A 27,936-nucleotide genomic window follows, 5' to 3' on the forward strand; every position below is an offset into this window, starting at 1 on the left:
CGGCATAAACTTAAACTGGTATCATCAATTGCCGGTGGAAAAGGCAGTCTTCTCTTTATCCTCTGGGCGAACGGCCACCTGCCAGTATCCGCTTTTCAGGTCTAATGCTGAGAATCATCTGCATTCAGCCAAGATGTTCAGGGTGTCATCTATTCTGGGGAGAGGGTAACCGTCCTTTCTGGTGACATCATTAAGCTTCCTGCAGTTTACGCAAAATTTCGTCAATCCATCTTTCTTAGTCACCAATAGGTGACGACCAGGGACTGTTTGATTTCTCGATAACTCCTTCCTCCAACATGTCCTCAACAATGGATGCAGCTTGGTCTTGTTTTGCGAAGGGAAGTCGTCTCGGTGGTTGGCGTATGGGCTTGGCATCACTAATATCGATCCAATGTGGTATTAAATCCGTTCGAGCAATGATTTTGCCCTTCAGAAACATATCGTTCACTTCCTCTACGAATCGAGCGACCTTGCATAGCTCTTCTTCAGACAGATGGCTCCACGTCTTCTTGAAAGAGTTGGTGAGTTCCTTTGCAAGTTGTTGAGGAACTTTTTCCTCGATTTTGGCAATTTTCAAGATCGGTTCGCAGTTGCCTATAACTTGTCGTTTCTTGAGAGTCAGCCTGTTATTATTAAGGTTGATTATTCTTACTGGAATGGTCTGATTATTACCAGTCACGAGAGATCTGGCCACAAACATTCCTGCTTCAGAGGCGTTGGATGGCTCTATTGATGCTGTGCTCAAGCCGCCAGTTCCAGCAATTTTCGTTTGAATGATTTTCTCGGTGTTGGGAGATATTCTTGAATCTTCTAGTATAACCACCTTGGATTTGTTATAAGGCTGAGAGGGCACGTCGATTAAAATTTACTCTTTTCTAACCTTCAATAGTTAGTTCTTTATGTTCATCAGGAATCCGTAGGGGGGCATGCCGTCTAGTCCCAGAATGAATTCGTCGATGATATTGGCCACTAATACCTTAGTTTCTATTTCGCAGTTTTCAAGCCTCACATCAGGTTCTCCATAGACTGTTAATCTATCTCCAGTGGCTGTTTCCAGAATCGGTACTATCTGTTTTAAATCTGTTTTTCCTTTAACCAGCTGTCGCACCCCTACGAACGACAACCCTCAGAAGTCGAAACTTGTGCGAGCTAAGGACTAACGAGGTCTTATTTTTTAACATGTGATTCCTAACACGAAATAACTTCTTCAAACTGCTTCTTTTAGAATTGTCGGCTCTCATTACTGACCTTGTTGCTCCAGTATCGATGGTGAAAAATCTGTTCTGTTTCTGTTTTCATCGTTAATCAGCTGTCGCCCCCATACGAACGACAACTCTCAGAAGTTGAGAAACTTGTGCGAGCTAACGACTAATGAGGTCTTACCTTTTAATGGTGATTCCTAACACGGTTGCAGAATCATTCCAGCTGCAACCAGATAAATTCTCTCGAGAAAAATATCTGGTCGAGGCGGGAATCGAACCCACGGTCTTCCGATCGTGAGTCGGGCGCACTACCACTGCGGCCAATTCCACAAAAGGCACTGGTGATTATTTAGAAATCCGGCAACAACTAGGCAATCGAAGGGACTGGAACATACCTCGGAATTCCATCGAAGCCGGTACCATTATTCTCGCTACATCTAGAACGGCAGCATTATATTTTTTAGGGCATGATTTACAACGATATTATGGTTCAAATGCAGCTTCACCAGACATTTTTAAAGAAGTTATTGTTTGAAAAAACAGAAATAAATTGAAATTGAGCCTAGAGCCAAACTAGAGGCATTCCCATATTTATTTCAATTTAAGAGCCATCGGTAGACAGCTGTTTCGGCCTATTGGGCATCGTCAGTACCGGGCAGGCGGTACTGACGATGCCCGGTACTGACGATGAAGACAAAATGACGTAATCCATCTTGAGTTCCTGCAGGTTGAAGCCTGGCTCCCTTCCCCTTTCAACTGATGTTTAAGACAAAAAGACGACGACGTTAACCATCTTGATTTTATTCAGGTTGAAGCCTGGCCTCCTTCCCCTTTTAACTGAAGTTTGTCAGAGAGACAAATGGATCACAACTGATGTTTGATGGTGGCACGAAAGTCCTTAGACATCCATACCGCCCTTCGCGTTTTACCCCTACCTGGCTGGGGTGAGATAGATGAAGATATTATTCATCTGTTAACGGAGGACATAGGGGCCTCATACGACAGAGTGTCGGGGCCTTCTATATCGGGAGGGGTCGTCTACAGCGTAATCTATAGCTTCCCTGACTAAAGGATTTTCATGAGTTTCAGCATAATCTAAAACTCGCCGATTCCTCGACTGAATGGATTGCTGAATGGAAGGCAGCTTCAAATCTCTGCGGATGGCTTCATTCCGCACGAACCACGGAGCATTCACAATCATCCGTAAAATTTTATTTTGTAAAGTCTCCAAGATGGAGATGTTAGTCGGAGCCGCTTGTCCCCAAACGCCTGAAGCATACATGATGACAGACTTGAACATCATGTTATAGATCGTGATTTTGTTCTTTAGGCTCAGCTTAGATCTTCTATTGATCAAAGGGTACAGGCTTGCCACCCGACCCTGGATCTTTGCCTTCACGCTTAACAGGTGCGGGTTCCAGGTGAGCCTACGGTCTATAATAAGACCTAGGTACTTGACCCGCGTCTGCCAATCAATTTCCCTTCCAGAGATTCTCACTTTCATGGCCGGAGAAGCTATCGTTCTTCCCATGGTTATTGCCTGAGTTTTATCCGGATTCACTCGGATCTTCCACTCGAGGTACCAGCGCTCGAGGTCGCCCAATGCACGTTGCATATAGACGATCCCGAGCTCCCGACCCATGGAAGATGAGAGGAGAGCCGTGTCATCGGCGTAGAGGGATACCTTCACATGCTCGGACCTCGGAAGGTCGCTGGTGTAAAGAGAATATAGCGTGGGAGAGAGCACGGCCCCCTGTGGCACTCCAGCGAGGATCTCTCTGTTGTCAGACAGAGAGCCCTCTACTCTAACCTGAAATGTTCTGCCTCTCAGGAAAGACCCAATCCACCGGATCAGGCCCCGAGGCAGGTCGAATGCGATTAGTTTGTGAAGAAGGCCTTCATGCCAGACGCGGTCGAAGGCCTTCGAAATATCTAATAGAACTAAATGGACTTTTTTGTTCCTGTTCAACTCCGCGATGGTGTTTTCGACCAGTCTCAGAGCCTGCAACTCAGTGGAATGCTCTCTCCTGAAGCCGAATTGCTCATCAGGCAGAACATTTCGGTCCTCAACTTCTTCGTTGAGCCTTTGGAGTACGACTCTTTCAGCCAGCTTAGCCGCCGACGAGAGTAGACTAATCGGGCGATAATTCTGCGGGAAAAGCCGGTTCTGCCCCTGTTTTGGGAGCATGACGACGACCGCATGTTTCCACCTTCTGGGGAAGTATCTTAGGGCCAAGGAGCTGTTGATGATGCTCAAAAGGCTCTCAACGCAGTTTTCCGGGAGCTTCTTCAACAACTTGTTGGTTATTGAGTCAGCCCCCGGGGCCAAGACAAAATGAGAAAAACCAAGAAAGTACTTGATAAAAATAGCTGCGTAAACGCAAGCGAAACATAAGGAACCACCTATTGGTGCGACACCCAAGTCAACTTGCCAAGTTTTTATGTCAGTGTTGGTGGTTTGACCAATTAACCGACAACTGCGGTAGCAGAAATTTGGAAAGCTAACCTGAAATGCCATCAGAAAACGAATCCACATGTTTCTAGAAATGATATGAAATCTTGAAAGGACAACTGCGGTAGCAGAAATTTGGAAAGCTAACCTGAAATGCCATCGGAAAACGAATCCACATGTTTCTAGAAATGATATGAAATATAGAAAGGTTAATGCAGTGAAGCTGCTGGAAAATAATTCCATGAAAATCAAAAATAAATGGATAAGTACTTTTTGATCATTCCCATATTGAGTTCAATTTAAGAGCCACCGTTAGACAGCCGTTTCAGCCTATTGCCTGAAATTGTGTGTCACACCAATAGGTGGTTCCACTTATCTTTCGCTTGCATTTACGCAGCCAATTTTATCAAGTACTTTCTTGGTTTTTCTCATTTTGTCTTCAATCGAGGACCGCCTGCCCGGTACTGACGATGCCCAATAGGCTGAAACAGCTGTATATATATATATATATATATATATATATATATATATATATATATATATATATATATATATACGGATAAAACAGCATTCCTGTGCTATGTGAGGGTATTTAATAATTTTGAAAGAAGTCTTCAACATGAAAATGACAACTTTTTGACATTGAATAATGTGAAACACTTTTTCTGATTTTTTAATGTCTTAATGTTTTGATATCATGGTAATTTATATTGTGTAAATATTACAGGATGTACTCAGATTTTTTTATTTTTTTACAGTAATACCTAGAACACCTAGAATTCCCAGGCTACATCTAACATGACCACGTAGGCAGCTATAGCTACCTGTGTGACATCCGGGTCCAGGATATAAATACAGGGAAAGTTTTTATCGAGTGAGTATGATACAAATCAAAAATGAAACAATTAGTGGCCACAACACTCCAAAAAAGGAGGCAAACCACGTGTGTATGTGTTTTTTCCTGCTTTCGGCAAACAAGTGTTGCCCATCTTTACACTCGGCTGCACCGCGCTGATGAGGCCACTAGCCAGAAACACGTGTCCGCGGTTTGCCTCCCATTTTGGAGTTTTGTGACCACTTATTGTTTCATTTTTGATTTGTATCATACACACTTGATAAAATCCCTCCTCCTATTTCGACAGCTGGTCGTGCTGTCATCATCAAAGGCTCTATTTGAATAGAGTAACTAGTAACGAGACTTGGGGACAAGGGAGATTACGACCTCGTCCTCGGGTCATATTAGTACAAATCTAAGTGATTCTTGAAAATGGCTCCAAAGCAGGAGCCGAAACGTCGAAACGATGAAAATTACAGACGCGATTCACGACATTGAAATACAAAAAAAAAAGTATTTCACATTGTTCACTGTCATTCTCATGTTAAAGATTTCTTTCAAAATAAAAATTTTGAAACAGTTTGAGTAGAGTCTTGATGATGGTAGAAAGACCAGCTACCAGCTGTCGAAAGCGCTCGCATATAATTAATAGCTTCAAAGCTTTAAATCTTTTTTGAAACATATATTAATATTAATCCTTTTTCATATTACAGCTCTCGATAAAGCTAATAAACATTCGAAAGTTCGGGCAGCTATATATATATATATATATATATATATATATATATATATATATATATATATATATATATATATATATATATATATCATACCCACTCTCTTTGTATTTATATCCTGGACCCGGATGTCACGCAGGTAGCTATAGCTGCCTACGTGGTCATGTTAGATGTAGCCTGGTAATTCTAGGTCTTCTAAATGGAACCACAAATGTGCGGTTGGCTCCTGTTGTTGGCTCCGTACACATGTGTTGTTTCCTGCTTTCGGCAAACAAGTGTTGCCCATCTTTACACTTGGCTGCACCGCGCTGATGAGGCCAATAGCCAGAAACACGTGTCCGCGGTTTGCTCCACTTTTGGAGTGTTGTGTCCACTAATTGTTTAATTTTTGATTTTTATATACACATTTTCTCTACATTTTAATGAAATATTTCAAAGTGTGAAAATTTTGAAAATAATAGTGACTAGAAACTCAAAATTTCGGAAAAATCTATAGGACCTTTTTTGTTGTCACCAACAAGTTGAATAAAATACTTCTTTATATATTACTTCATAACAACTTTCCCGTAACTGTTGTTTTTTTCATAGTTTTGGAAATCTGTCAAATTTAGATGTCAAAAATCTAGTAAACTAAATGATATAGTAAAACATTGTTTTATACCACACTTCTATCTAAAAGCTCCTATTAACTTTTTAAACGAAAATCCAAGGAACAAAAATTCAGAAATTTGCCTTCTTTTTGATGTTTTCTGTCTGGCAATTTAAACTTTTTCAAAAATGTGAAAATTCACAAATATTTGTTCTAGAGGTTTCAAATAACCTGATATATGATTTGATACCTATATGATAAAATCCCGTATGAGTAAATTGATTTTGTATTTTGAAAATTGTAAAAGTTATCAAAAAAATTCATTTTTGTTTTATAACTTTCATCAAAAGAGGTACAATGGCATTTTTTCCTAGCTCCAAATAACCATGTCGAAATATTCAATTAAATTAAAAATGTTTTCTCAAAAAACTTCACCTTACCATTTGATCTTCACAAAATTCATTTTCAAAACAATGTATCACGACATGAGATATATTTTTTTTTGAAAATAAAGTTTGTGAAGATGAAATCGTAAGGCGTAGTTTTCGAAATTACTATGAATCTTCAAACGACTGTTTTCGATAAAAAGTTGCATTTTTCAATATGCTACAAGTTTTCCTTTCCATAATTTGGATTATATAACCCTGAAACACGAAATAAAATAATACTTGTTTCAAAGAATGATAATTTCTCTGTATTTAGTCTATATACAAAAATAATTTCGTTGTTTCGAGAAAAGTAAGAATTGTCATTTCATTGTGATTTGAAATTGCGCGGACGCTCTTCAATGCAGTGTTGTTCAGCATTTCACTACTAGATGTCAGCAGCTATGCAATTTCAATTTCCATTGTTTTTACACCAACATTATGATTGTGTACTCATCTCATAGGACTGTTTTTTTGTCTGTTTTCAAGAAGTGGAATACTTGTTAACATAAGTTGGCAAATTTTGCTAAAAAAGGTGAATATTGTGAATGCTAAAATTAATTTACTGATTAGTGAAGGAAAAGAGTACGTGAAAATGAATGTGTGTAATTAATGTGCAAGCGAATGAAGTTGGTTGCAGCAATCAGCAAGGTTTTACCTGTGTTGGAAGTCAATAAACTCTTGCAAGGAGTGCCGTGAATAAGTAAAACTAAATGAACGACGTGAAAGTGAAAACCGATATTACCTAACATTTTGTTATTTCTCAATCAATATTTAAAATTACAACGGGATGTGTATTCAACTGCGACAAAAACGGTAAGTAATAGTTAGTATGATTAGACGAAATATCTAGCAAAATTATTTGACATTCAGAACTACATTTGAATTTTCTCATTATTGTTGATCGAAAACGTTAAAGTATTTTGTGACATAGGCCCAAGGTGAGCCTAATATGAGTACAGTCATTCACCTAATCACTATCTCTCTCTTACACACACTAGTCAGCTGAAAAAGTACCAAGTGACAGGTATGAGGCATTCCGAGTGTACTGTATACAACTTGAAGGTCGCGCTCAGAGGTCACATGACCTGACAGGGCCGGCACAAGGACGTTCATACACCTTTAAAACCAAAATCATCATGTTTTGTATATTTATATAAGTAAATGCAGATAGGTATGCGGTGTTACAAGTTGCTGTATCAAAAGATAATATGAAAAATAAACAAGGTAATCGCACTATACGTATGTGTCACTTCTGTTTCAACTTATTATGCTTTTGAGAATTACTGAAACTCGTGATAATTTTGAGGTTAATGTAATAGTATATAATAATATGAAATTGCTTATAAATATACTTTTTCTTCAATTGAACCGCCCAAATAATACAAATTCATAGTTTGTATTCTAGTGTGGAGGCGAGGAGTGTGTAAAGTTATTGTCATTCACAAATAAGGTACATCGAGAGAAAAATATTAAATTATTATTTTTTTGCTTAACGCCATTGTATAGCTTTTTGCCATCTTTCAATGAAAGATGTCGATACAAACTGAGTGAAATGTACTAATTTTCAAGGTTGTGTCAAGGAATGAAAATAGAGTGGAAATATTTTGAAAATTTGCATCAATAAAAATTGTCTTTGTTCAACTAACTACAAGATTGAGATATGTTATTTCTGTTGACCAATTCAATGCAATGAACTTCACCTCCGAGATTTTCAAGCAGTCTGAGAGGGTGGAAATGGGGTGAAAATTAAAAAAAAAACATATAATTTTAAATTGAATTTGTTCACCGACAAGATTGAGAAATTTTATTTCAAGTGATCGACTCACCAAAATAAACATCACTTTCGAGTTTTCCAGGCCGTCCGATGAGGTGGAAAAGTGGTGAAAAATTTAAGAATTTGTTTAATCAAAAGTTGAAGTTGAATGAAGTTACAAGATTGAGATGTTATGCGCAAGGGGTTGTTCATTTCCGCAATACGTGTTTAAATTCGTTCCGCAATGCCCAAATTAATCTTTCCGAAGTCATGAATTCATCTCGGAAATTCCGAAATACCATCGGAAATCTGGCAGTTGCTTGACATATCCTTCATGAAATCAAAATACAGTCCTACGGAAAGGAGTGCGCCAAGCCACAATTGATCGTTAAAATTCATTGCTAGCCATGAAAAATTGTCTTTTATAACAATAATTTCATGGCCAGTTATGGAAATTTTCACATGAAACGGTTTCAATAATACCTTTACGTTTTGTCGCGGAAAAAAACATTCCCTGTAACTCCTTCCATCATTTTGATTGAAAAACTCATATCTTGAAAATTTGTGCTGCTGGGGATATTTTCAGCTATAATATCCCAAGGACATTGATAACTAACGAAATATTTTTATCACAGTTTTCGAAAGCACGTTATTTGGTAACATCCCGACGCCGAAGGCGGAGGGATGTTACCTAAAATAACGTGCTTGAGGAAGTTGTGATAAAATTATGAGTTATTTATCAATGTTCGAGGGATATTCGGTGAGAAAATTTTTTGCAATTCGAACTAAATTATTTATTGAACACACAGTTATTAAAAGAACAATTCGTATAATGATATAACTCCATAAATATTTTCCAAGTGTATTTTTTACTATTGACAGTATTTTTTGGTGTATTTTCTTCAATGATTTTGTCAATTGCCGCATCATTTTGAACACCAAAGCGAGGAAGTGACATTTTCGAAATAAATTGAATTACTGAAATGTCAAACAACTTTATTGTGTTGGTTGCTTAGCAATGTCATGACATAAGTGATAACTACCCGTGAAAACTATCCATGGGTAGTTATCAGTGTAATGATGGTTTCATTGGTTATTTCGACACACATGACTAGAAATAGACAAATTTGATAGGATAATTTTTTTGCCAAAAAATTTTCACATAAAACGAAAGTATTTGGTGTATTCTATGATACCTATATGGTCCTCGATTTTGTCGCGGAAAAATACACCTCCTGCAACCCCTTCAATAATTGTGTTAAAAAAAATCATATATTTTGAAAAGTTTGTGCTGCTGGGGTTATTTTCACATAAAACGAAAGTATTCGGCGTATTCCATGATACCTATATGGTCCTCGATTTTGTCGCGGAAAAATACCCCTCCTTGCAACCCCTTCAATTATTTTGATTGGACTGAGGAATTGGCGGTTCGTATTGGATAATTTTTACTAACCGAGTTTTATGATTGGCTGAAGAGTCATAAAATATAATTTGAAGTCATGTTACGGTGACCAATAGAATGTGAGGATGGTTAGAAGAGTCGTGTTGTCAATGTTCAGTTCGGGAACTGATCGCGATTTGAGTGTTAAAATTCGATATCGGTGAAGTTATAATTACTTAAAATTTTTGTTATTTGTTTAAAATGTGGCGTCCTTGGACAAGTACTAATAGTAATAACGAGTGTGATAACAACACAGACTTATTCCTGTGTAGTGATTCCAATGGCGCTGATGAACAATGCGAAAAAGATACCAGTGAATAAGATTCGGATGCATTTGAATATTGAAACACAGAGAGTATGTTTCAATGTATATAAGAATCTACATCTCAAGTTGGGTTTCGAGGGAAAAAACTCTTACAAGCAACATCAGATTTGACCAAAATTCCTTTCTCAACTGTACGTAAAATAGTCAAAAACAAACCTTATAAACGCAAGACGCGATTTGATGCGGGTTTACCAAAACTTTTAGATGTTCATCTGATAAAATCATTAAAAAAAAACAATATATGATTGTTACAAAAGCAATGAGATTCCTACGACTGAAATCATAAGGAAGAAATTGAATACTTCCGGCCATAACGTGAGCTGCTGTGACAAAACTCTTCAGAATTAGATAAAGAAACTAGGATTTAGATTTTAAATAATAAATAAACGTCAAGCAGTTATGGAAAGCAGAAGAATAGTGTGATTGGAGGAAGTAAAAGATGGGTTCCGAATTCTTTGAAATTATGTGGAAAAAACTTAAGGACTGCAATGTTGACTATCATAAGAACATGGAAGTTAATATTTTTGAGATTCGAAAAGTGTAATAGTTCTTGACAACGCTTCCTATCATTCGCGACAGCTCATCAAAGTAACGAATAAAATTTCGAGGAAAGATAAAATACAAAGCTTTTTGTATTTTGAAGATAACTATACCAAAAACCAACTACTTGAAGTTTTACAGACAAAAACATTTGAAAAAGTGTATGCCCTTGAGAGTATTGCTGAAAAGTATGGAGACATCATATTGAGACTTCCCCCCTATTTTTGTGTTTTCAATCCCATCGAGTTGATTTGAGGAACATTGAAACAAAGCGTCAGGCGTAAAAGTAATTACCCAAAATTTGATAAGAAGGTGATAGAGCTAGTTGAAGAAAAAGTAATTTTAGTTGAAAAAGACTATATGGAGATTGGACACTTCCATATCAATGGTGGAAATAAAAAATTCGTTATTGATTTAAATGACGACAGTGATAGTGAAACGGAGAATATAGAAGAGGAATTATCACAAGCCTTCGAATAAAGTTAGTTGATATATATATATATATATATATGTATGTATATGTATGTATATATATGTATATATATATATATATATATATATATATATATATATATATATATATATATATATGTGGGTAAGTAGTTAGGTTAGGTTAGGTCACAGGTGAGTGGGTCTATTCGACCCTCTACCGCAACCCACAAGGGTTTATTGTGGTTCACATCTATTCCAGTGCGAGTAAGTAGTACTCAGAAGTATTTTCAATCATCACTCTTGTTATTTGAATCCCTACTTTCCCACTCATCTATATAAACGATATATATATATATATATATATATATATATATATATATATATATATATATATATATAAATTTATATATATATATATATAATATTTTATGTATAATATATATATATATATATATATATATAAAATGTAGTTATTGTGACTCTTATATAATCAGAAATTATTATTGAATAACAAAATTAGTTAGCTCCCTACCTATTTTATTAAAGGGGAACTGCTGGAAGGTAGGGGGCACTATATCGTTTACTTGAGCCATACTTGAAATGTAGGTAATTTAAATTATAAAATTAGGTATATTAAGCATTGAATATGTAGAATATAACTAGTTAGTAAAGACAGGCCCGAAGAAGCAAGTGTTGCGTTTTTGTAAAACTGTTTTGTGAAACTCTCACAATAACGTGTATTTTGAATACTTTATTTAAAATGAAATCGAAAATGAAACCATTTACATTTAGTTTAGCCTGTGTGATAGGTCGAGTTGAAGATTAAGGTAGCCTTACTAACTTGATATCTTGTTAGCATAACCACTCTGGTGAAATTCTCAATAAAACTCAAATGGTGAAACTACTGTTATCAATATTTATCGTGACTCAATCGATACTATCGATACCCTGTGTTACAAATAAGAATATTTTACACTATACGTCAACATCGTAGTTTATAATTTTATTTCTTTATCAATTTTCTTAAAAGATCGTGAAAAAAATTTGAAAAAAATCTATCTTCTTTCACTCAGCGATGTAATCCTGTATTCTTTTTATTTTTTCACAATAAGCAACATGTATTGTCGTACTTCTTCAGATAATTATTAATATATATATATAGAAAATACTTGTTGACCTCCATTTTATGAAACGGGTGGTTTTACTAATTTTTTATTAAGTTGAAACAACCATCCCATTGAATGTCTCCATAAATCTCAAATATGGAAACTATTGCATTTGTTCTATTATACTTTGTTTTCTAGCACTAGGTGGTGACACCACAATCTAAACATTTCCTTCGATTATCGATTTTTTCGTGAACAAAAAAGTATTGATCAATCATCAAAAGGTCAAAATTGATACGCCATGTGTATTCCAGTTGAAAATATAGATCTTAGAAATGAGGAATTGAAAAAAAAAGAAATTTTAGAAAATAATGGAAACAAGCTTTGATTGAATATTTTATAGGTTCAATTCATATGAATATTCGGGAATCGCCGGATTCAGTAGTGCTGATGAATTATCAAATGGATTTGCAAGTCGGTCAAATAATGAGTTGGTTCAAGTTGAGAAACATTAAAATCGACGCTCTGTGGTTAGAAAAATATCTGTGTTCATTACTAGTCCACTAACTTTATACATCACAGAATGCGTCAAATCCGGTAGTTTTGATTTTTTGTAGACTTGTTTATGATATTGACCTAATAAATAATCCAAGTTCGTTCGAAAAAACCGCGAAAAAATCGGGTTTTTTCAAATTTTGGCGATTAAAATCCTGAAGGACTAGTTTTTGAAAAACTTGCTTTGTAAGTTTTTAAAGTAGACTAAATTTGCTACAATATGATACTAGAACTGTCTCTGTAGACCCAATAGTTTCCGAGATTAAGCCTTTCAAAGTTTATAATTTTTTTCGAACTTCGCAATTTTTTGCAATTCTGTCTTTCTGATTAATTTAGTTTCGACCTAGCTTCTTCTTCTTTTCTGCCACAAGGAACTCTTCAGTTATTTTGTCTCCACATAGACAAGTGTTTTCTAAAATTGAACTTTTAAAAGACTGATCTCGTGGTCCTCGATGGCGTAATATTTGATTTTCCACTGCTAACAGCTGCTTTCATCAACTTTGGATTGTTGTATTTTATCTGATAAACACTGCAAATATATCTCATTTACGCTCTCCAAAAAACGCTGATTTTCTATGTTCTTAAGGGAAATGCTCGACCTAAGAAGGGTTTTTACACCTCTTTCCTTCACTAGGTGCATTTGACCTTCACTTAAAGTCAGTCTTCTTACATGTGAAACACAAACCCAGGCTGGGACTGGGATCAGACATTCTGTAGATTTTGAGTTCAAACGGCACTCACATTATGGGCAACCGGCAAGTCAACAACTGAAAGGAAAAAAAATTGGATTATTTATTAGGCCAACATCACAAACAAGTTTGCAAAAAATCAGAACTACCGGGTTTCAAAAATTAGTCCTTTAGGGTTATAATCGCCAACATTGGAGAAAAACCCGATTTTTCGCGGTTTTTTCGATTTTTGACAAAGTCGCGTTTGGCGCCCCACGTCACAAACTTGGATTATTCATTAGCCCAACATCACGAGTGAGTCTGCAAAAATTCTGAACTACCGGATTTCAAAAATTAGTCCTTTAGAGTTATTATCGCCAAAATTGGAGAAAAAACCCGATTTTTCGCGGCGCCCGAGGTCACAAACTTAGATTATTGATAAGGCCAACATCACAAATACGTCTGCAAAAAACAGAACTACCGGATTTGACGCATACTACCCCATACTTTCAGGCGACAAAGTTACTGGATTTTAGTATGGAATTAAAACGACTTGAAGAATTCATAAAGGTTGACTATGAGAATGTAATAGCTTGAACATTTGAAATAATATCTTGAAAGGCTGAGAAAGATGAAACATTGGATTGGCGTTGAGTTATTGCATGCAGATTATTACTTCCCATTTCATGATAATATTTAGGGTGAACCACTGTACGAACTATTAAGGAGTAACTTTATTGTTAAGAAACAAAAAACAATTGGATGTCTAATGCCTTTTGATAGAACAGGGCATAACGGGAATAACGTATTTATTCAGTTATTTATTTAATGATTATTCACTTATTCAACGAATAAGTTTCTCCACTGAGTATTCATTACTGATTATAGTGATGATTGTCAAAAACGCCTGATTTGATTATCTGAATAATTATTTTATTTGAGTTTCAGATTGTTATTCAATATTTTCTTAGGTTCTTCGGTTTTTTTTTCAAATATATACCTACCCTTCTAATGTAGCTAGATACTTATTTTCAGAGAGATCAAAAGTGATATTTTGAATTCAATTATTAATGAAAGTTCCCAAAATATGATTTTTCGCTTCCAGATTTCATGTATATACATACTTTTGTGCCTTCTCTAGATATATGGAATGGGTTATCAAAAAAAGAACGGCAAGATAAAAATACATACCAGGGAAAGAATTTTCCCCAAAAAAAAAAATCAAGTTATTTCGTAAGAGGGGCAACCCGAAACTATATATAGCAAAACTTTCAACCCTCTGACTGATACAAATTTGAAACTTTTAATTTCCTATCCACTGTTGCTTCACTTTTGCGAAAAAAGTTATAGTTGACAATTTAAATTTTAAACATAAATCCTGGGTGATAACAAGACATTCATTTAGGCAAAGGCTGTCCTGTGACTTATGATGAAGTGTTTACAAATTACTTTAAAACTTTTTAAATTCATCTGACTCCCATTCATTATGTTTTAATGAATTTGGAAATAAAAAAAAACAGATATCTTTTTGGAAATTGGACCGGTTCAGTAATGGGATGGATTGCAATGCATTAAACCCTCAGTACAAAATAATTTGCCAGTGTAACGGGCGTGAGTCGTACAAGTATCCGGTGAAAATGGAAAAAGTATAATTTCATTACTGGTTTACAAAAAATTGGGGAATAACACACACACACACTTGAAGAATTGAAAGTTTTACAATGGTTTTTGGGTAAATACCTCCCGCCCCCACAATCAAACTTGAAGTGTTTTTGGATTTTTCGAAAAAATTCGTTTCCTCGTTATGGCCTATACATAGTCTATTCAAGGATAGAATTCTATATCAAACAAGAACATAAGTAAAAGCGTTAGAATTAAAATTTTAATTAGATTTCATTCAGATAGAATGAAAAGGGTGATAGGGTAGATCATCTCCAATCCTAAAGTTATATAACGTAGGTCCAGATTCCTCACGGTGTAAAAGATTTTTATGCGCTACTTGAAATTTGAAGATTAACAATATTTTTCGTAAAATAACTTTCATTACTCAAATTCTCATTACTCAAAATAATACAACAATAGAATTCATCCTTTTTGGAAAAAAACGCTACATTTTGTGCCGATTAAGGTAACGTCTCATTTCAAAAAAAAATTCGCAGTACTTTAGGTTAATACTTTAATTTTTTCTAAGTGATGATATCTCGTGAATACCCGCGTAAATACATTTCAATTTATTTATAATTGTTCGTTCTTGTTTAAGATTGGTATAATCATAGTAAATATTTTGTGAAACAAATTAGAAAATAAAATTAAGCTTTAGATAAAACATATATTTTTTGTACTCACTTATTAAAAATGACAAATCAACAACCCTACTTCTTATTTTTTAATGAGATTGTACCAAAAAAGTCCTCGTCTTTTTCAAAATAATTTCTGCTCTGGTCAAAAATAAAAAAAGTCTAAATTACTCTAAAATCTTGAGGATTCAGAACCTACCTTATAAGAACTTTTCAATTTGAAATGACCTCCCCTATCGCTCCTTTGAATTTGATCCGAGATTTAGGGAACACCCTATCTATTTGAATCATATAATTGCGTTTTTAACTCCACTTAGTCGTGTTGTTTAGTTTTTAAATACTTCCCATCAAGTCAGTTTTATTGTTTATTTGGTACCTAAACCAATGTGATTCAATTTGAAATCTTTTAAAATCTCTTCAGTCCCTTCAATCCTAATCTTAAATCTTTGAATTTCTTTGAATATTCTTCACCTATATGATTTTTCCTCTATTTAAACCACACCTTAGATTGCTTCCAAATGAATGACGTTTTGGTATATTGTTCTTCGGTTTTTTTTCGAAATGTCTACCTGAAGTGAACCTTGCTTAACTTTTTTAAGGAAATAAGTAAACAGAGTTTTTGATAATTTCGTTAAAGTATAAACCTTCCTTCAGACGATATGAAAACATAGGTTTTCACGGCCGGAGTCACGATTAAAGGGAACAAAATATGGGCATGTAGGTCGTGGTCGAATGGAACCTGAAGTACCAAACGTTTTGTCTGCTACGCTACTGCGGGAAACATCATGAAAATAGAGCCTTCGACATCTGCCGGTGTTTACAGAACCTCCTGTTCCTCTGGCACAGTTTAAGTCGGAATTATAGTTCAAGTAAAAGATATAGTGCCCCTTACCTTCCAGCAGTTCCCCTTTGATAACACACACAACGGCGGTACTCATCGCTACATTCTGTTGGTCACCGTAACATGACTTCAAATTTAATTTTATGACTCTTCAGCCAATCATAAAACTCGGTTAGTAAAAATTATCCAATACGAACCGCCAATTCTTCAGTCTACGTGGACTAATTCGTTGCGGCATAATTCCTTTGTATTGGTTTTTTTGGCCTTTGACTTCGCCGACACCTTTAAGATTACTATATCAGTTACTTCGACTATACCAAATGCAGCATCAAGACCAAGATACATGAACACGAGCTTAGCTGCTGCCTCATGCAACCAGAGAAATCCGCAACTGCAGAAAATGTTCTAGGAGAAATAGACTTCGTAGTAAAACACAAAAAACTGATATTCAACGCATTTCTATGCACGACTTCCATAGGGAGACCATTGAGATCTACCTATAATCATCTCGACAGTTTAAACTTAAACAGAACGTGGTATGCAGTACTCAAGAATGTCAGAAATGGACTGGACTACAACGCCGATCAACATTCCACTAGTAGTACACCAGCCAATAACGAGAATCAATCAGAGCAACATAGTAACAGTGCGATCCAATCAGAACGATCCCGCGGTTTGCAATCGTAGAATTTGGTTTGTCACATTAAGTTTCGTGACCGACCATTTCAACCAAATAGTTACATTTTTTTTTTTATCAACCCACAACTTAAGGTTTCCAACTTCCAAATTGACGAAATTCAATACAATCTTCAAACCCCTATTTTTCCCCCTTGGGGGTGGTAATTCTTGATTCATTTTCGTGATGCTTATTTACTCTATACAAAGGACCTACCTGCATATTTCAAGATACTAGTTTCACTAGCTTCGGCTGTAAGTTAATATAAGAGAGTCACTCAATCAATAGGTTCCCACTTATATTGAATAGCATCCGCAAAAAAAACTGAATGGATTAGAATGAAATATGTACATTGGCAATCCTACTAATTCTACTCCTATTAATATTATGAATACGTAAAGTTTGTGAGGATGGATGAATGTAATGTATGTATTTACGTTTTTTACTTTTTCACGCCTGAACAGCTCAAGTTGGTATAAAGATAGATCATGACCTGGAATAACATATAGGGTAGGTTTCCACGGTAACGCGGGTAAAACAGTGGGGATGTATAAGTGGATACCGATTGCTTGATTGACACTCTTATATTAACCTATAGCCGAAGCTACTGCACTCAGAATTTTGAAATATACAGGTAGGTTCTTTGTATAGCGTAAATAAGTATTAAGAAAAGGAGTCAGGAATTCTATCCCCCAATGGGGAAAAAGAGTCCAAAGATTGTACTGAATTTCGTCAGTTCTGAAGTTGGAAATCTGAACTTTTTGGTTGATAAAAAAATATTGTAATTATTTGTTTAAAATGGTCTGTCATGAAACTTAATCTGACAAACCAAGTTCTACGCGGGTAAAGCCGGAGGCAACAGCTAGTAATTTATATTTTTACTTTACTAATTCAGTTACTAAAAAATATGCCAACTGCACTAAGTAATGAATAGCTTCGGAAATCGAATTATGTTACCTATAAAGAAATTTCGCAAAACTAACACAACCGGCAACGACGTCCGCCCTCACGCGTCTGCTAGCATTCGGGCTGCGTTCTCGGCGATGGCTTTTCATTGCTAGCGCATTTTTAACCCTTGCATCGTCCCCCGTCGTCTTACAAAAGAAGCGACGCGTAATTACTTACTGGCGTCAAGTTAATCTGTGACAACTTTTAAACGATTCGACCAAATTACTTAGTATCAAAGATAAAGTTTATCTATAATAAAAACTTAAAACGACATTTTTATCAATTTTTATAAGATTTCGACAGATATTCTAGAATGTGCATTGTACAAAAAGGTTTCCAATTTAATTGTATTAGCGGCTCAGTATTTTGCATATAGTGGCTATCACATAAGAGGTACATATATGCTATCGCGGACTTTTATTTAGAATTATTTAAAATAAACAATCTTACGTTACATTATCTTCATGTAACTCCAACGGTATAGGCAGCGCAAGCCAAGATAGCTCTCAGGGGGCAAACAATTTTCCGACTTACTTAATACTTATCGTTATATTATGACCACAATTACTCCAAACCTTTGTAAATTGTAGCCTATATGTTATTCTGATGTATAAGCTGTATTTATGTAAAGTTTCATGGGAATGCGTTCAGTCGTTTAGGCGTGAAAGAGCCACTAATATACATACATTCATTCATCCTCACAAACTTTCACATTTATATTTATAATATTACGATAGAGTATAAATATGGAAGTATAGATATGGAAGTATAACTTTAACGGAAAAACAGATTTTAAAACAGATAAATATAGATAGATGATGTCTGCCACAGTAGCAGACGTGTTGTACTGAACATGAAGTTGAACGTTGTTAAGAATATACTTAAATGGAATTTTTGAAAATTTCATTCAAGTATATACCATGGCCTAATTCTACATTGAAATAAACCTCGCCTCGTGGTATTCAATGATTAAATTGAGAAAAATATTAGTTTCAATATTATGAATACATTCACCTTTTTATTTGTTCTCGACGCCAATGAAGTTTTGACTGTCAGATAAAAATGGCTGCTAATTTCTCAGCGGTTGGAACGATTTTTCGAAAAAAACCTTTTTGGCCAACTCCTGTATACTTTATGAATATGGATGACTCGCAAGCCCTCTGAGGGGTGGAGTTGAAAATATTTAGCCAATGTCAATTTTCAGATAGAGATAATAACACCTATATCCTATCTCCTATCCTATATCAATATGGATGACTGGCAAGCTGTCTAAGGGTTGGGGGAGTTGCAGATGAATCAAAAAAAAAATGATTTGACAACTCCGAAATATAGCCAACTTCATATTTTCAGAAAGAGATAATTCTACCGAGAATATCCTACATTAATGTGGATGACTCGCAAGCCGACTAGGAAGTGGAGTTGTAGATGAATTTTGTAAAAAATTTAAATTGACCGACTCCGAAATATTCAGCCAACTTCATATTTTCAGAAGACGATAATGACACTACTGAGAATGTTTGTTTTAAGGTGATTGACAATGTTTCATGGTAAATTTCATTAGTTGGAACTTCCATTGTCTAATATGATATAATAAAATGCATTGAAATCTCTGAAAGAATGAATATAATGAATAGCTGCAAATAACAATTATATAAAGCAAAAATAACCCTGAAATTACAATAGAATAAAATACAAACAACAATTGCAAATTGAACAATTAAAAAAAAAGATTTCCAGCCAAGTTACTTCACGACGTTTCGGTTGTTAGTATCTTCGGGTGATGACTGGACTTTGGAGATTACTATTTGTAGGGCATTCGAGTGCTTTCACCTATCACCTCTTCCCTCTCTCCGCTTCACTGGTTTAGCGGGAGCTGACCGCTTGGCGGGAGTTGGCCATTTTCCGCTTGAATATGGGTTTCCATATGTTGTATATTTCTACGCTAGCTTGGCTGAATGCGTTGTTGATGTTATGTTGATGAGTCCGAACATACTCTGTATTCCCGATTTGCTGGTTTCTCCTCGCTGTGTGTTTCTTGTGCTCGGCAATGTCGAATTTCAATGGCCTCTTAGTTTCACCGATATAGGCTTTTTCGGCTCTATCAGGGTATCCAGTAAATACAATTCGCGTTTGGTGGCCTAGTTTTCGTGATGCTGCTACGGATGTGTTTCCTGATCTGAAGTAGGTTCTATGTTGTACTTGTACGATTTTCTTTGTATCCTTTCCGACAATCCTCTGATGTAAGAAAGTGCAAGTACTGCTTCGGTTTCTCTTCCTTGCGAGCCGCTTCCTGTCTTTTAGCCAAAGTCTGTTCCAACATATCTTTGGAGTAACCATTCCGTTGAAGATTATTTTTGATGATGCCTAGTTCTTTCTCGGGACCTTCCTTCGCATTACAGAGCCCGAAAGCACTATCTACTAGAGTCTTGATGATTCCTCTTTTAGTCGATTGATGATGGTTGGATTTGTGGTTCAGACACTGTCCCGTGTGAGTGGGTTTTCGGTATACAGATGTTTCCTACCTAGTATCGGTCCTCCGTTGTGGACTTCTCTCTCCATTGTGGAAGTGATGGAAGGTCTTAAGCTGTTGATGTGCTTGAGGAAGGTGTCTAGATCTGTATTCCAATAGTTCAATGGTTCCATATTATGAAGGTGTCTAAAAGATGGGGTTGCAGATGAATTTTCGAAAAAAAAATAAATTTGGTCAACTGAAAAATATTTTGCTAACTTCATATTTTCAGAGGAAGATGAGAACATACAGAGATCATACTATGTCATTATGGATGACTCGCAAGTCGGGATGGAGCTGGAGATAAATTTTGGACAAAATTGAATTTGATCAACTCAGAAATAATTAGCCAACTTTATAATTTCATTAAAAGATGATAGCAATACGTAGAGCGTCCTCTATCAATATAAATAATTCGCTAACAGTCTAAGAGATAAAACTGCAGTTGAATTTTCGAAAAAATAATTTGATCAACTTCAAAATATTTACTCAATTTATTCAAGTAAATAAAATGAGAAAGTTAAACGATTATTTTCATTCATGCGAGTTCCTATTAGATTCTTATTTCTCTAATATTCATTGTATTAGGCAAATTTGAAAATTGATATGATTTTCCTGTTTCTGTTAAACATTTCTAAAAGTTCCTTCTGTTTTTTGATTTGTTTCTATATTATTACTCAGTGTTCCATATTATACAACATGGATTCAATTTTTCTTAAATACTTTTTATTATATATTATAAATATTTATCTAACAAAAACACTTTTTCCACGCACCATATATGAATCCGTTTTTATTGTTTTGTTACCAATCATAACAATTATATTCAACAAACACCCTTGGAGTTTTGAATGTGTAGGAAAAGTTGTATCGTTTGATTTTATGCCAGCGTTTCCAATTCTATACAGATCGTAGAATATCGTTTTTCTTTTAGAAATACTTTCATTCTTCAAAATATTCGAAATGTTATACTAGAATTACTTACTATGGTTTTAATGTACATACTACTGTTTCAAATTATCCATTTTTTGTTATATACATTTATAGTATTTCAAAAATATTCATAAATGAGTTTTGAAGATTTCAATAATAAATAGATTGTTTTGTAATACCCTTTTCATTCCAGGACTTATGATATCTACAAAACAATTTCAACTGATTCATATTGATAAGATGATATTCATTATTCATAGTAGTGTTTGTTCAAGGTAGTTTAATTTTCTTGAAAATTACGGCTTGCCAATCATCCATATTGAAAATATGAAGTTGCTAAATATTTCGGAGTTTCTCGGAATTGTTTCGAAAATTCATCTGCAACTCCTCCATTCCTCAGACGACTTACCAGTCATCAATATTGAAAATATGATGTTGGTTAAATATTTCGGATTTGGTCCAATTTAATTGTTTCAATCATTCATACGCGACTCGTCCACCCCTTAGACGGCTTGCGAGTCATCCATATTGAAAACATGAAGTTGGCTAAATATTTCGAGGTTGGTCAAGTTTAATTTTTTCGAAAATTCATCTGCGACTCGTCCACCCCTTAGACGGCTTGCGAGTCACCCATATTGAAAATATGAAGTTGGCTAAATATTTCGGAGTTTGTCCAATTTAATTGTTTCGAAAATTCATCTGGAACTCCTCCATTCCTCAGACGACTTGCCAATCATCCATATTGAAAATATGAAGTTGCTAAATATTTCGGAGTTTCTCGGAATTGTTTCGAAAATTCATCTGCAACTCCTCCATTCCTCAGACGACTTACCAGTCATCAATATTGAAAATATGATGTTGGTTAAATATTTCGGATTTGGTCCAATTTAATTGTTTCAATCATTCATACACGACTCGTCCACCCCTTAGACGGCTTGCGAGTCATCCATATTGAAAACATGAAGTTGGCTAAATATTTCGAGGTTGGTCAAGTTTAATTTTTTCGAAAATTCATCTGCGACTCGTCCACCCCTTAGACGGCTTGCGAGTCACCCATATTGAAAATATGAAGTTGGCTAAATATTTCGGAGTTTGTCCAATTTAGTTGTTTCGAAAATTCATCTGGAACTCCTCCATTCCTCAGACGACTTGCCAATCATCCATATTGAAAATATGAAGTTGCTAAATATTTCGGAGTTTCTCGGAATTGTTTCGAAAATTCATCTGCAACTCCTCCATTCCTCAGACGACTTACCAGTCATCAATATTGAAAATATGATGTTGGTTAAATATTTCGGATTTGGTCCAATTTAATTGTTTCAATCATTCATACGCGACTCGTCCACCCCTTAGACGGCTTGCGAGTCATCCATATTGAAAACATGAAGTTGGCTAAATATTTCGAGGTTGGTCAAGTTTAATTTTTTCGAAAATTCATCTGCGACTCGTCCACTAATTTAACTCGTCCATTAATTTGGCTTTGAATTGATTCATCAAGTAATTGATTGGTTTTTCGAAAGTTCTGCTACGAAATATTAAATCAGCCTGATTTAACATACACAAAAATCAATTATTTTTCTACCATGATTCCAAACATTAACCGATCAGTATTAATAGATCAAGCAATATATTAGAGAGCTGTTTCGGCACTTCGGCATTGTCCATTAATCAAGTGATATTTTTAGTAACTTTCTGACCCCCTCCTCCCCCTCTGGTGATGCTTGGTGATGTGAACTACCCTCCCTCTAGTCAAAATCACAAGTATTTTTTTGATAAAAATATTCAAAATATCTTCAAGTGCATAAAACAAAGAATATATTCAGTATTGTAGAATAGAGTAGAGTATTTTATTTGACCATTTTACATACAATAGTACATTTATGGCAGGCCACGAAGTATCGAGACTTTCTTCAAAACTAATAAGTAGCTAAGACAATATAGGGTATAGGTCATAAGGCAATTTGTCAATAACTTTTATTTGTAAATACACGTGATTATCTTTATTATTTATTTACACGTTACATCCCCCCTCACCCGTGGTGATATTTCGAGAATTTTTTCGATTTCGTGTCCTGCCTCAAGGTAGATTCTGTATATAGAGCTGAGGTTGTTGGTTTGTTCCGGAATGAGAGTTCGTGGTATCCTAATCTGACGACAATTAGACTAATGTTAAAATTGCAGAAAACTCAAATGTGTGATCAAAATACGGAAAAGGAAATATTTTGGTTGAATTTCACTAGTTTAGTTATTTCAGGGATTTCAAATCATTTTACATAGTAGACAATGGAAGTCCGAACTAGTGAAATTCATCATGAAACATTGTCAATCACCTTCAAACAATTTTGGTTGAAGTTCACAAAAATTCAATAATAAAAAGTTGATATCAAGTTAGCGAGACTATGAATGTTTTTAAAACACAAGGTAAATCAAATATTTTCCTCCGCAACTAATTAGCGAATAAATATATCAAACCAATATTATAGTTATATATATATAGTTCTAGAAAACCTAATAATAAAAAAGTCGTATCGCCTACTTGACGTCAAGTTAGCGAGACACCATGTATTCGAAAACATTTTTTTCTCCGCAACTAATTAGCGACTAAATATAAGCCAATGATAGTAAAAGTTATGGAAAACTTTATAATAAAAAAGTGGTATCGCTAACTCGATATCAAGTTAGCGAGACAACATGTATTTTTTTAAAAAAGGGACGAAAAAATATTTTTCTCCGCAACTAATTAGCGAATAAATATACTAAACCAATGGTCTAGTCAAAGTTCTGGAAAACTTTATAATAAAAAAGTGGTATCGCTAACTTGATATCAAGTTGGCTAAATATTTCGGAGTTGGTCCAATTTATTTTTTTCGAAAATTCATCTGCTACTCGTCCACCCCATTAGACGGCTTGCAAGTCATCCATATTGAAAACATGAAGTTGGCTTAATATTTCGGGGTTGGTCAAGTTTAATTGTTTCAATCATTCATACGCGACTCTTCCACCCCTTAGACGGCTTGCGAGTCATCTATATTTAAAATATGAAGTTGGCTAAATATTTCGGAGTTGGTCCAATTTATTTTTTTTCGAAAGTTCATCTGCGACTCGTCCACCCCATTGGACGGCTTGCAAGTCATTCATATTGAAAATTTATCTGCGACTCGTCCACCCCTTAGACGGCTTGCGAGTCATCCATATTGAAAATATGAAGTTGGCTAAATATTTCGGAGTTGGTCAAGTTTAATTTTTTCGAAAATTCATCTGCGACTCGTCCACCCCTTAGACGGCTTGCAAGTCATCCATATTTAAAATATGGAGTTGCTAAATATTTCGGAGTTTCTCCAATTTAATTGTTTCGAAAATTCATCTGGAACTCCTCCATTCCTCAGACGACTTATAGCCATCCATATTGATATAGGATGGCATTTACAATGCGACCCCTTAGACGGATTGCGAGTCATCCATTTAATACAGTGTACTCTAAGTAGTGATATTATGGTTGATCAAACTTAATATCCTCGAAAATTCATCTGCAACTCCTAGATCCCTTAGACGGTTTACGAGTTATCCATATTGATATATAGGATGTTATCTGTGGTGTTATCATTTCTATCCGAAAATATGAAATTGGCTAAATATTTCAAAGTCGGTTACATTTAATTATTTCGAAAATTCATCTGCAACTCCTCCATCTCTTAGACGACTTGCGAGTCATCCATATTGTTAGGGGATGTTCTTCGTGGGGTTATTTCTATTTCCGAAAATATGAAGTTGGCTAAATATTTCGGTGAGAATTGTCCTACACCACTGGCAGCTAAACACAAAGCGCCAGATTTATAATGGCAGCGGTCTTCACAACAGTTTCCTATTTCATCCAAAATTAATGTGCATAATATCACTGTTGAGCTAGCATAACCACTTTCAATTTTTATATTTATTTTTAGGCCATAATTTTAGGCTAATTTTGTACTCTGTTCCAGAATTTTTGTTCATTATATTACGTATTAAATATTTGAGTAATTATCTCAGACTCACGCGATAAAAGCTGGAAATATTTTTTCGAAAATATCCTTCAACTAGCAATGAGAAAGAAATATATTGAGAATTTTAGGCTAATGTATTGTTTAAAAAAATGTGTGGGTTGTGCTATAGCTTTACCGTTAAGCTGGTAGAACCAAATCGAAATCCTTTTATTTTTTGGAAAATTTGAACTTGAATTTTTACTCCACGTTTGATTTGAATAATTGGGTGATAAAGCGGATATAATTTTTAGAAAATATTCTTCAATTATGGGTGAGATAGAAATATAGTGTAAGTAAGCTTCGGATTTTTATTTTCTAAAAAGTTGTTAACAGATTTGAAAGGAGAAAAAAAATGTAAGAAAAAAGAAAAAATTAGTATGATACTAAAAAATATTATAACGCTAATTTGTAAAGAAATCAAGTTATTGTGATCAGAAATGAAAATTGATTGATGGATGTAGCCGTTAACTATGTTAACCATTCGTAAAACTACAAGTGATATAAAAACAGGAAATTATAATTCTCATTTTTCATAATTGATGAATGTTTTTAACAAAAAATAATGTGTGAACAGTTATCATCCGTACACGATTGAAGATACAAAGTATCGAAATATCGTATAGTATCTTGGTTTGAACGAATTTGTTTTCTTATTTTTTTCTTATATAATTTTTTTATAATTTCTTCATTTATATTCATTATTTTTACGGTTTTTCAATATTTCATTCATTTTTTATTTTACATTTTCTTCTCATAGATTTCAAATATGTTTAACAACACCTATATTCACTAAAAAACATTGTTAAACTTATTAAAAAAAAATATTGAAAATTTATATAGCTCAATTATGTTTATCATGATTTATTATGATCATATATCTGTGTTCAAATTAATAACCAATTCATGTTTGAAGAGGAACATAGACTTGTTTCCCAAAATATTATTCAGTTTGAAATATTATAATAATATTTTTCATCTGCTTCAATTGTAGCGGATATTCCATTCGACTAAAATTCTTTTCATTGAAATCATGATTTCAATATTCAGAACTTTATTTCGGTTGGACCATAAGTTTCAATTAAAACGACCCTTCTTCAACTTCATATTCAGCAATATGTAAAATATATTTTATCCGGACCTGTATCGACTGCACTCTGAGAATGAAGTCGACTAGATTACTCGCGACCGGTAAAATATCGTTTTCTTCACCGGTGGTAGTAGACGGGTTTGGTTTTGTCCTCTTGAAACAGTACCAACGCTCCCGCTCGCTGGATTATATCGTGAGGCTGCGACAACTTCTTGTTCGTCGCATATTTCGTCTTTTACTGTCGTGTTCATCCATTCATATTCTTATGTAAGCGAATAGTTGTTCTGTGTTAACGATTCTTCATTTGTTTTGCCGTCGAAATATCGAGGTGGGTCGCAATCGGCAATACTCGCCAATTCCTTTGAATTTTAGTGATTTCATCTTGTGCGGTTTTTTTGACATCTCGACATACCTGATGTGCTCAGTGACCTTGAAGTTGCACACGTGATCAAAGGGCCTTGACCTTAGCTTCTCCTTATCTCGAACGGTGCTGCGCGCTGGTAAGTTACTCGTCTCTTTTCAGTGGTTCCGACAAAGGCAGTTATCTTTTTTCTTTGTGATATTATCAAATTATTGCATTTGAATTCAGTAAGCCAACATTGATTTTTGTTTTTTAATGCATATTTGGTGATAAAGAAAGGGTCCCGCCTGCCTTGAACTAGCAGAACCAGTTTTTGAATTTAAAAAAAACAGCAAATTTGGAGAATGATAATGCTAGATTCATTTTTAAAATCAATAAATGGATCTAATTAGATTATTATTATTTTTTAGGCATTGTTGGATTTCGAAATGATTCTGTTTTGCCAAAAGAATAGCCGACAATAGGCTTTAACGGGGTTTGAAATGACAATATACGATATATTATTTTTGAAATTGTCTAATTGTAATTTTGTTATTTCATTTTAGAATCAAGGTATTATTTCAGTGCAGAAACTTTATTCATTGCATATCTACCCAGCAAAACAAATTCTGTACCTGCAAAGATAATGAAATACATATTATAGACATTTATACAAATTCAGAATTCAAAAATTGAGGCATATAAACAAGGAAACAAACAGTGGTGGTGATCGAACTGAAGAAGAAAAAAAACACATCATATCATAAATCTGTCATAAATGATAGAATTTGGAAATGTGATTCCTGAGAAAATGGCTTTATCAACAAAAAATAATAACTGAATGGTATAAATGGAACCCCTGGCTTAGAAAAAAATCTGAAACCAGTCATATGTCCCATACAACAGAACTGCAACACTTCTCGACGCGCGTTTCACCAAGCAAAAGCTTGTTTTGGAAAATGACCACGAAACCAAGGCTAGAAATTTCATTTTGTAGTTGAAAGAGAACAAATAAAAAATACCTAAGAGATGATTCTCCTGCATAGATGAACCTCGTGAAGGCTATTTGGTAGTACTTCATTATTACCTTCCTTGCCATGAGCATGCACATGATGTGCTCTTTCACTGTTTTTTGTAAACTATTATTATTGTTATTATCATTATGTTTTTCACCGAAGGGTAAGCTTATCGGGACCTGTTCCCGAAGCTCCGACATATTCGGA

The 27,936-nt window shown here is 34.9% G+C and overlaps 2 protein-coding genes across 3 annotated transcripts in view; one reads left to right on the forward strand and one right to left on the reverse strand.

Moving 5' to 3' along the window:
• Window positions 1-235: 235 nt before the first annotated feature.
• On the reverse strand, window positions 236-27,929 carry LOC141481546 (uncharacterized). Its single transcript, XM_074173172.1, has 2 exons — window positions 27,801-27,929; window positions 236-841 (listed from the first exon to the last, which is right to left on the reverse strand). The coding sequence occupies exons 1-2, from the start codon at window positions 27,927-27,929 to the stop codon at window positions 236-238; spliced, it is 735 nt and encodes a 244-aa protein (XP_074029273.1).
• Hr39 (Nuclear hormone receptor FTZ-F1 beta) overlaps window positions 6,645-27,936 on the forward strand; it is a 146,023-nt gene continuing 124,731 nt past the window's right edge. Inside the window, exon 1 of one of the 2 annotated variants that reach the window (XM_074173081.1) lies at window positions 6,645-7,056. The gene's annotated coding sequence lies outside the window, so the exon portion shown is untranslated. Of the gene's footprint in view, window positions 7,057-26,489; window positions 26,874-27,936 lie in introns of those variants that run through there. The other variant, XM_074173082.1, reaches the window with a different exon arrangement.

This window comes from Leptinotarsa decemlineata, unplaced genomic scaffold, assembly GCF_025532065.1.
Source record: "Leptinotarsa decemlineata unplaced genomic scaffold, Ldec_3_MD MMD2_tig00000199_RagTag_RagTag, whole genome shotgun sequence".
In the NCBI taxonomy this organism is placed as follows: domain Eukaryota; kingdom Metazoa; phylum Arthropoda; class Insecta; order Coleoptera; family Chrysomelidae; genus Leptinotarsa; species Leptinotarsa decemlineata.

Coding starts and splice junctions, on each gene's coding strand:
- LOC141481546 (XM_074173172.1), bottom strand. CDS start 27,929: ATGTCGGAGCTTCGGGAACAGGTCCCGATAAGCTTACCCTTCGGTGAA. Junction 842..27,800: donor GCATGCTCATGGCAAGGAAG/GTAATAATGAAG, acceptor GTGCCCTCTCAG/CCTTATAACAAATCCAAGGT.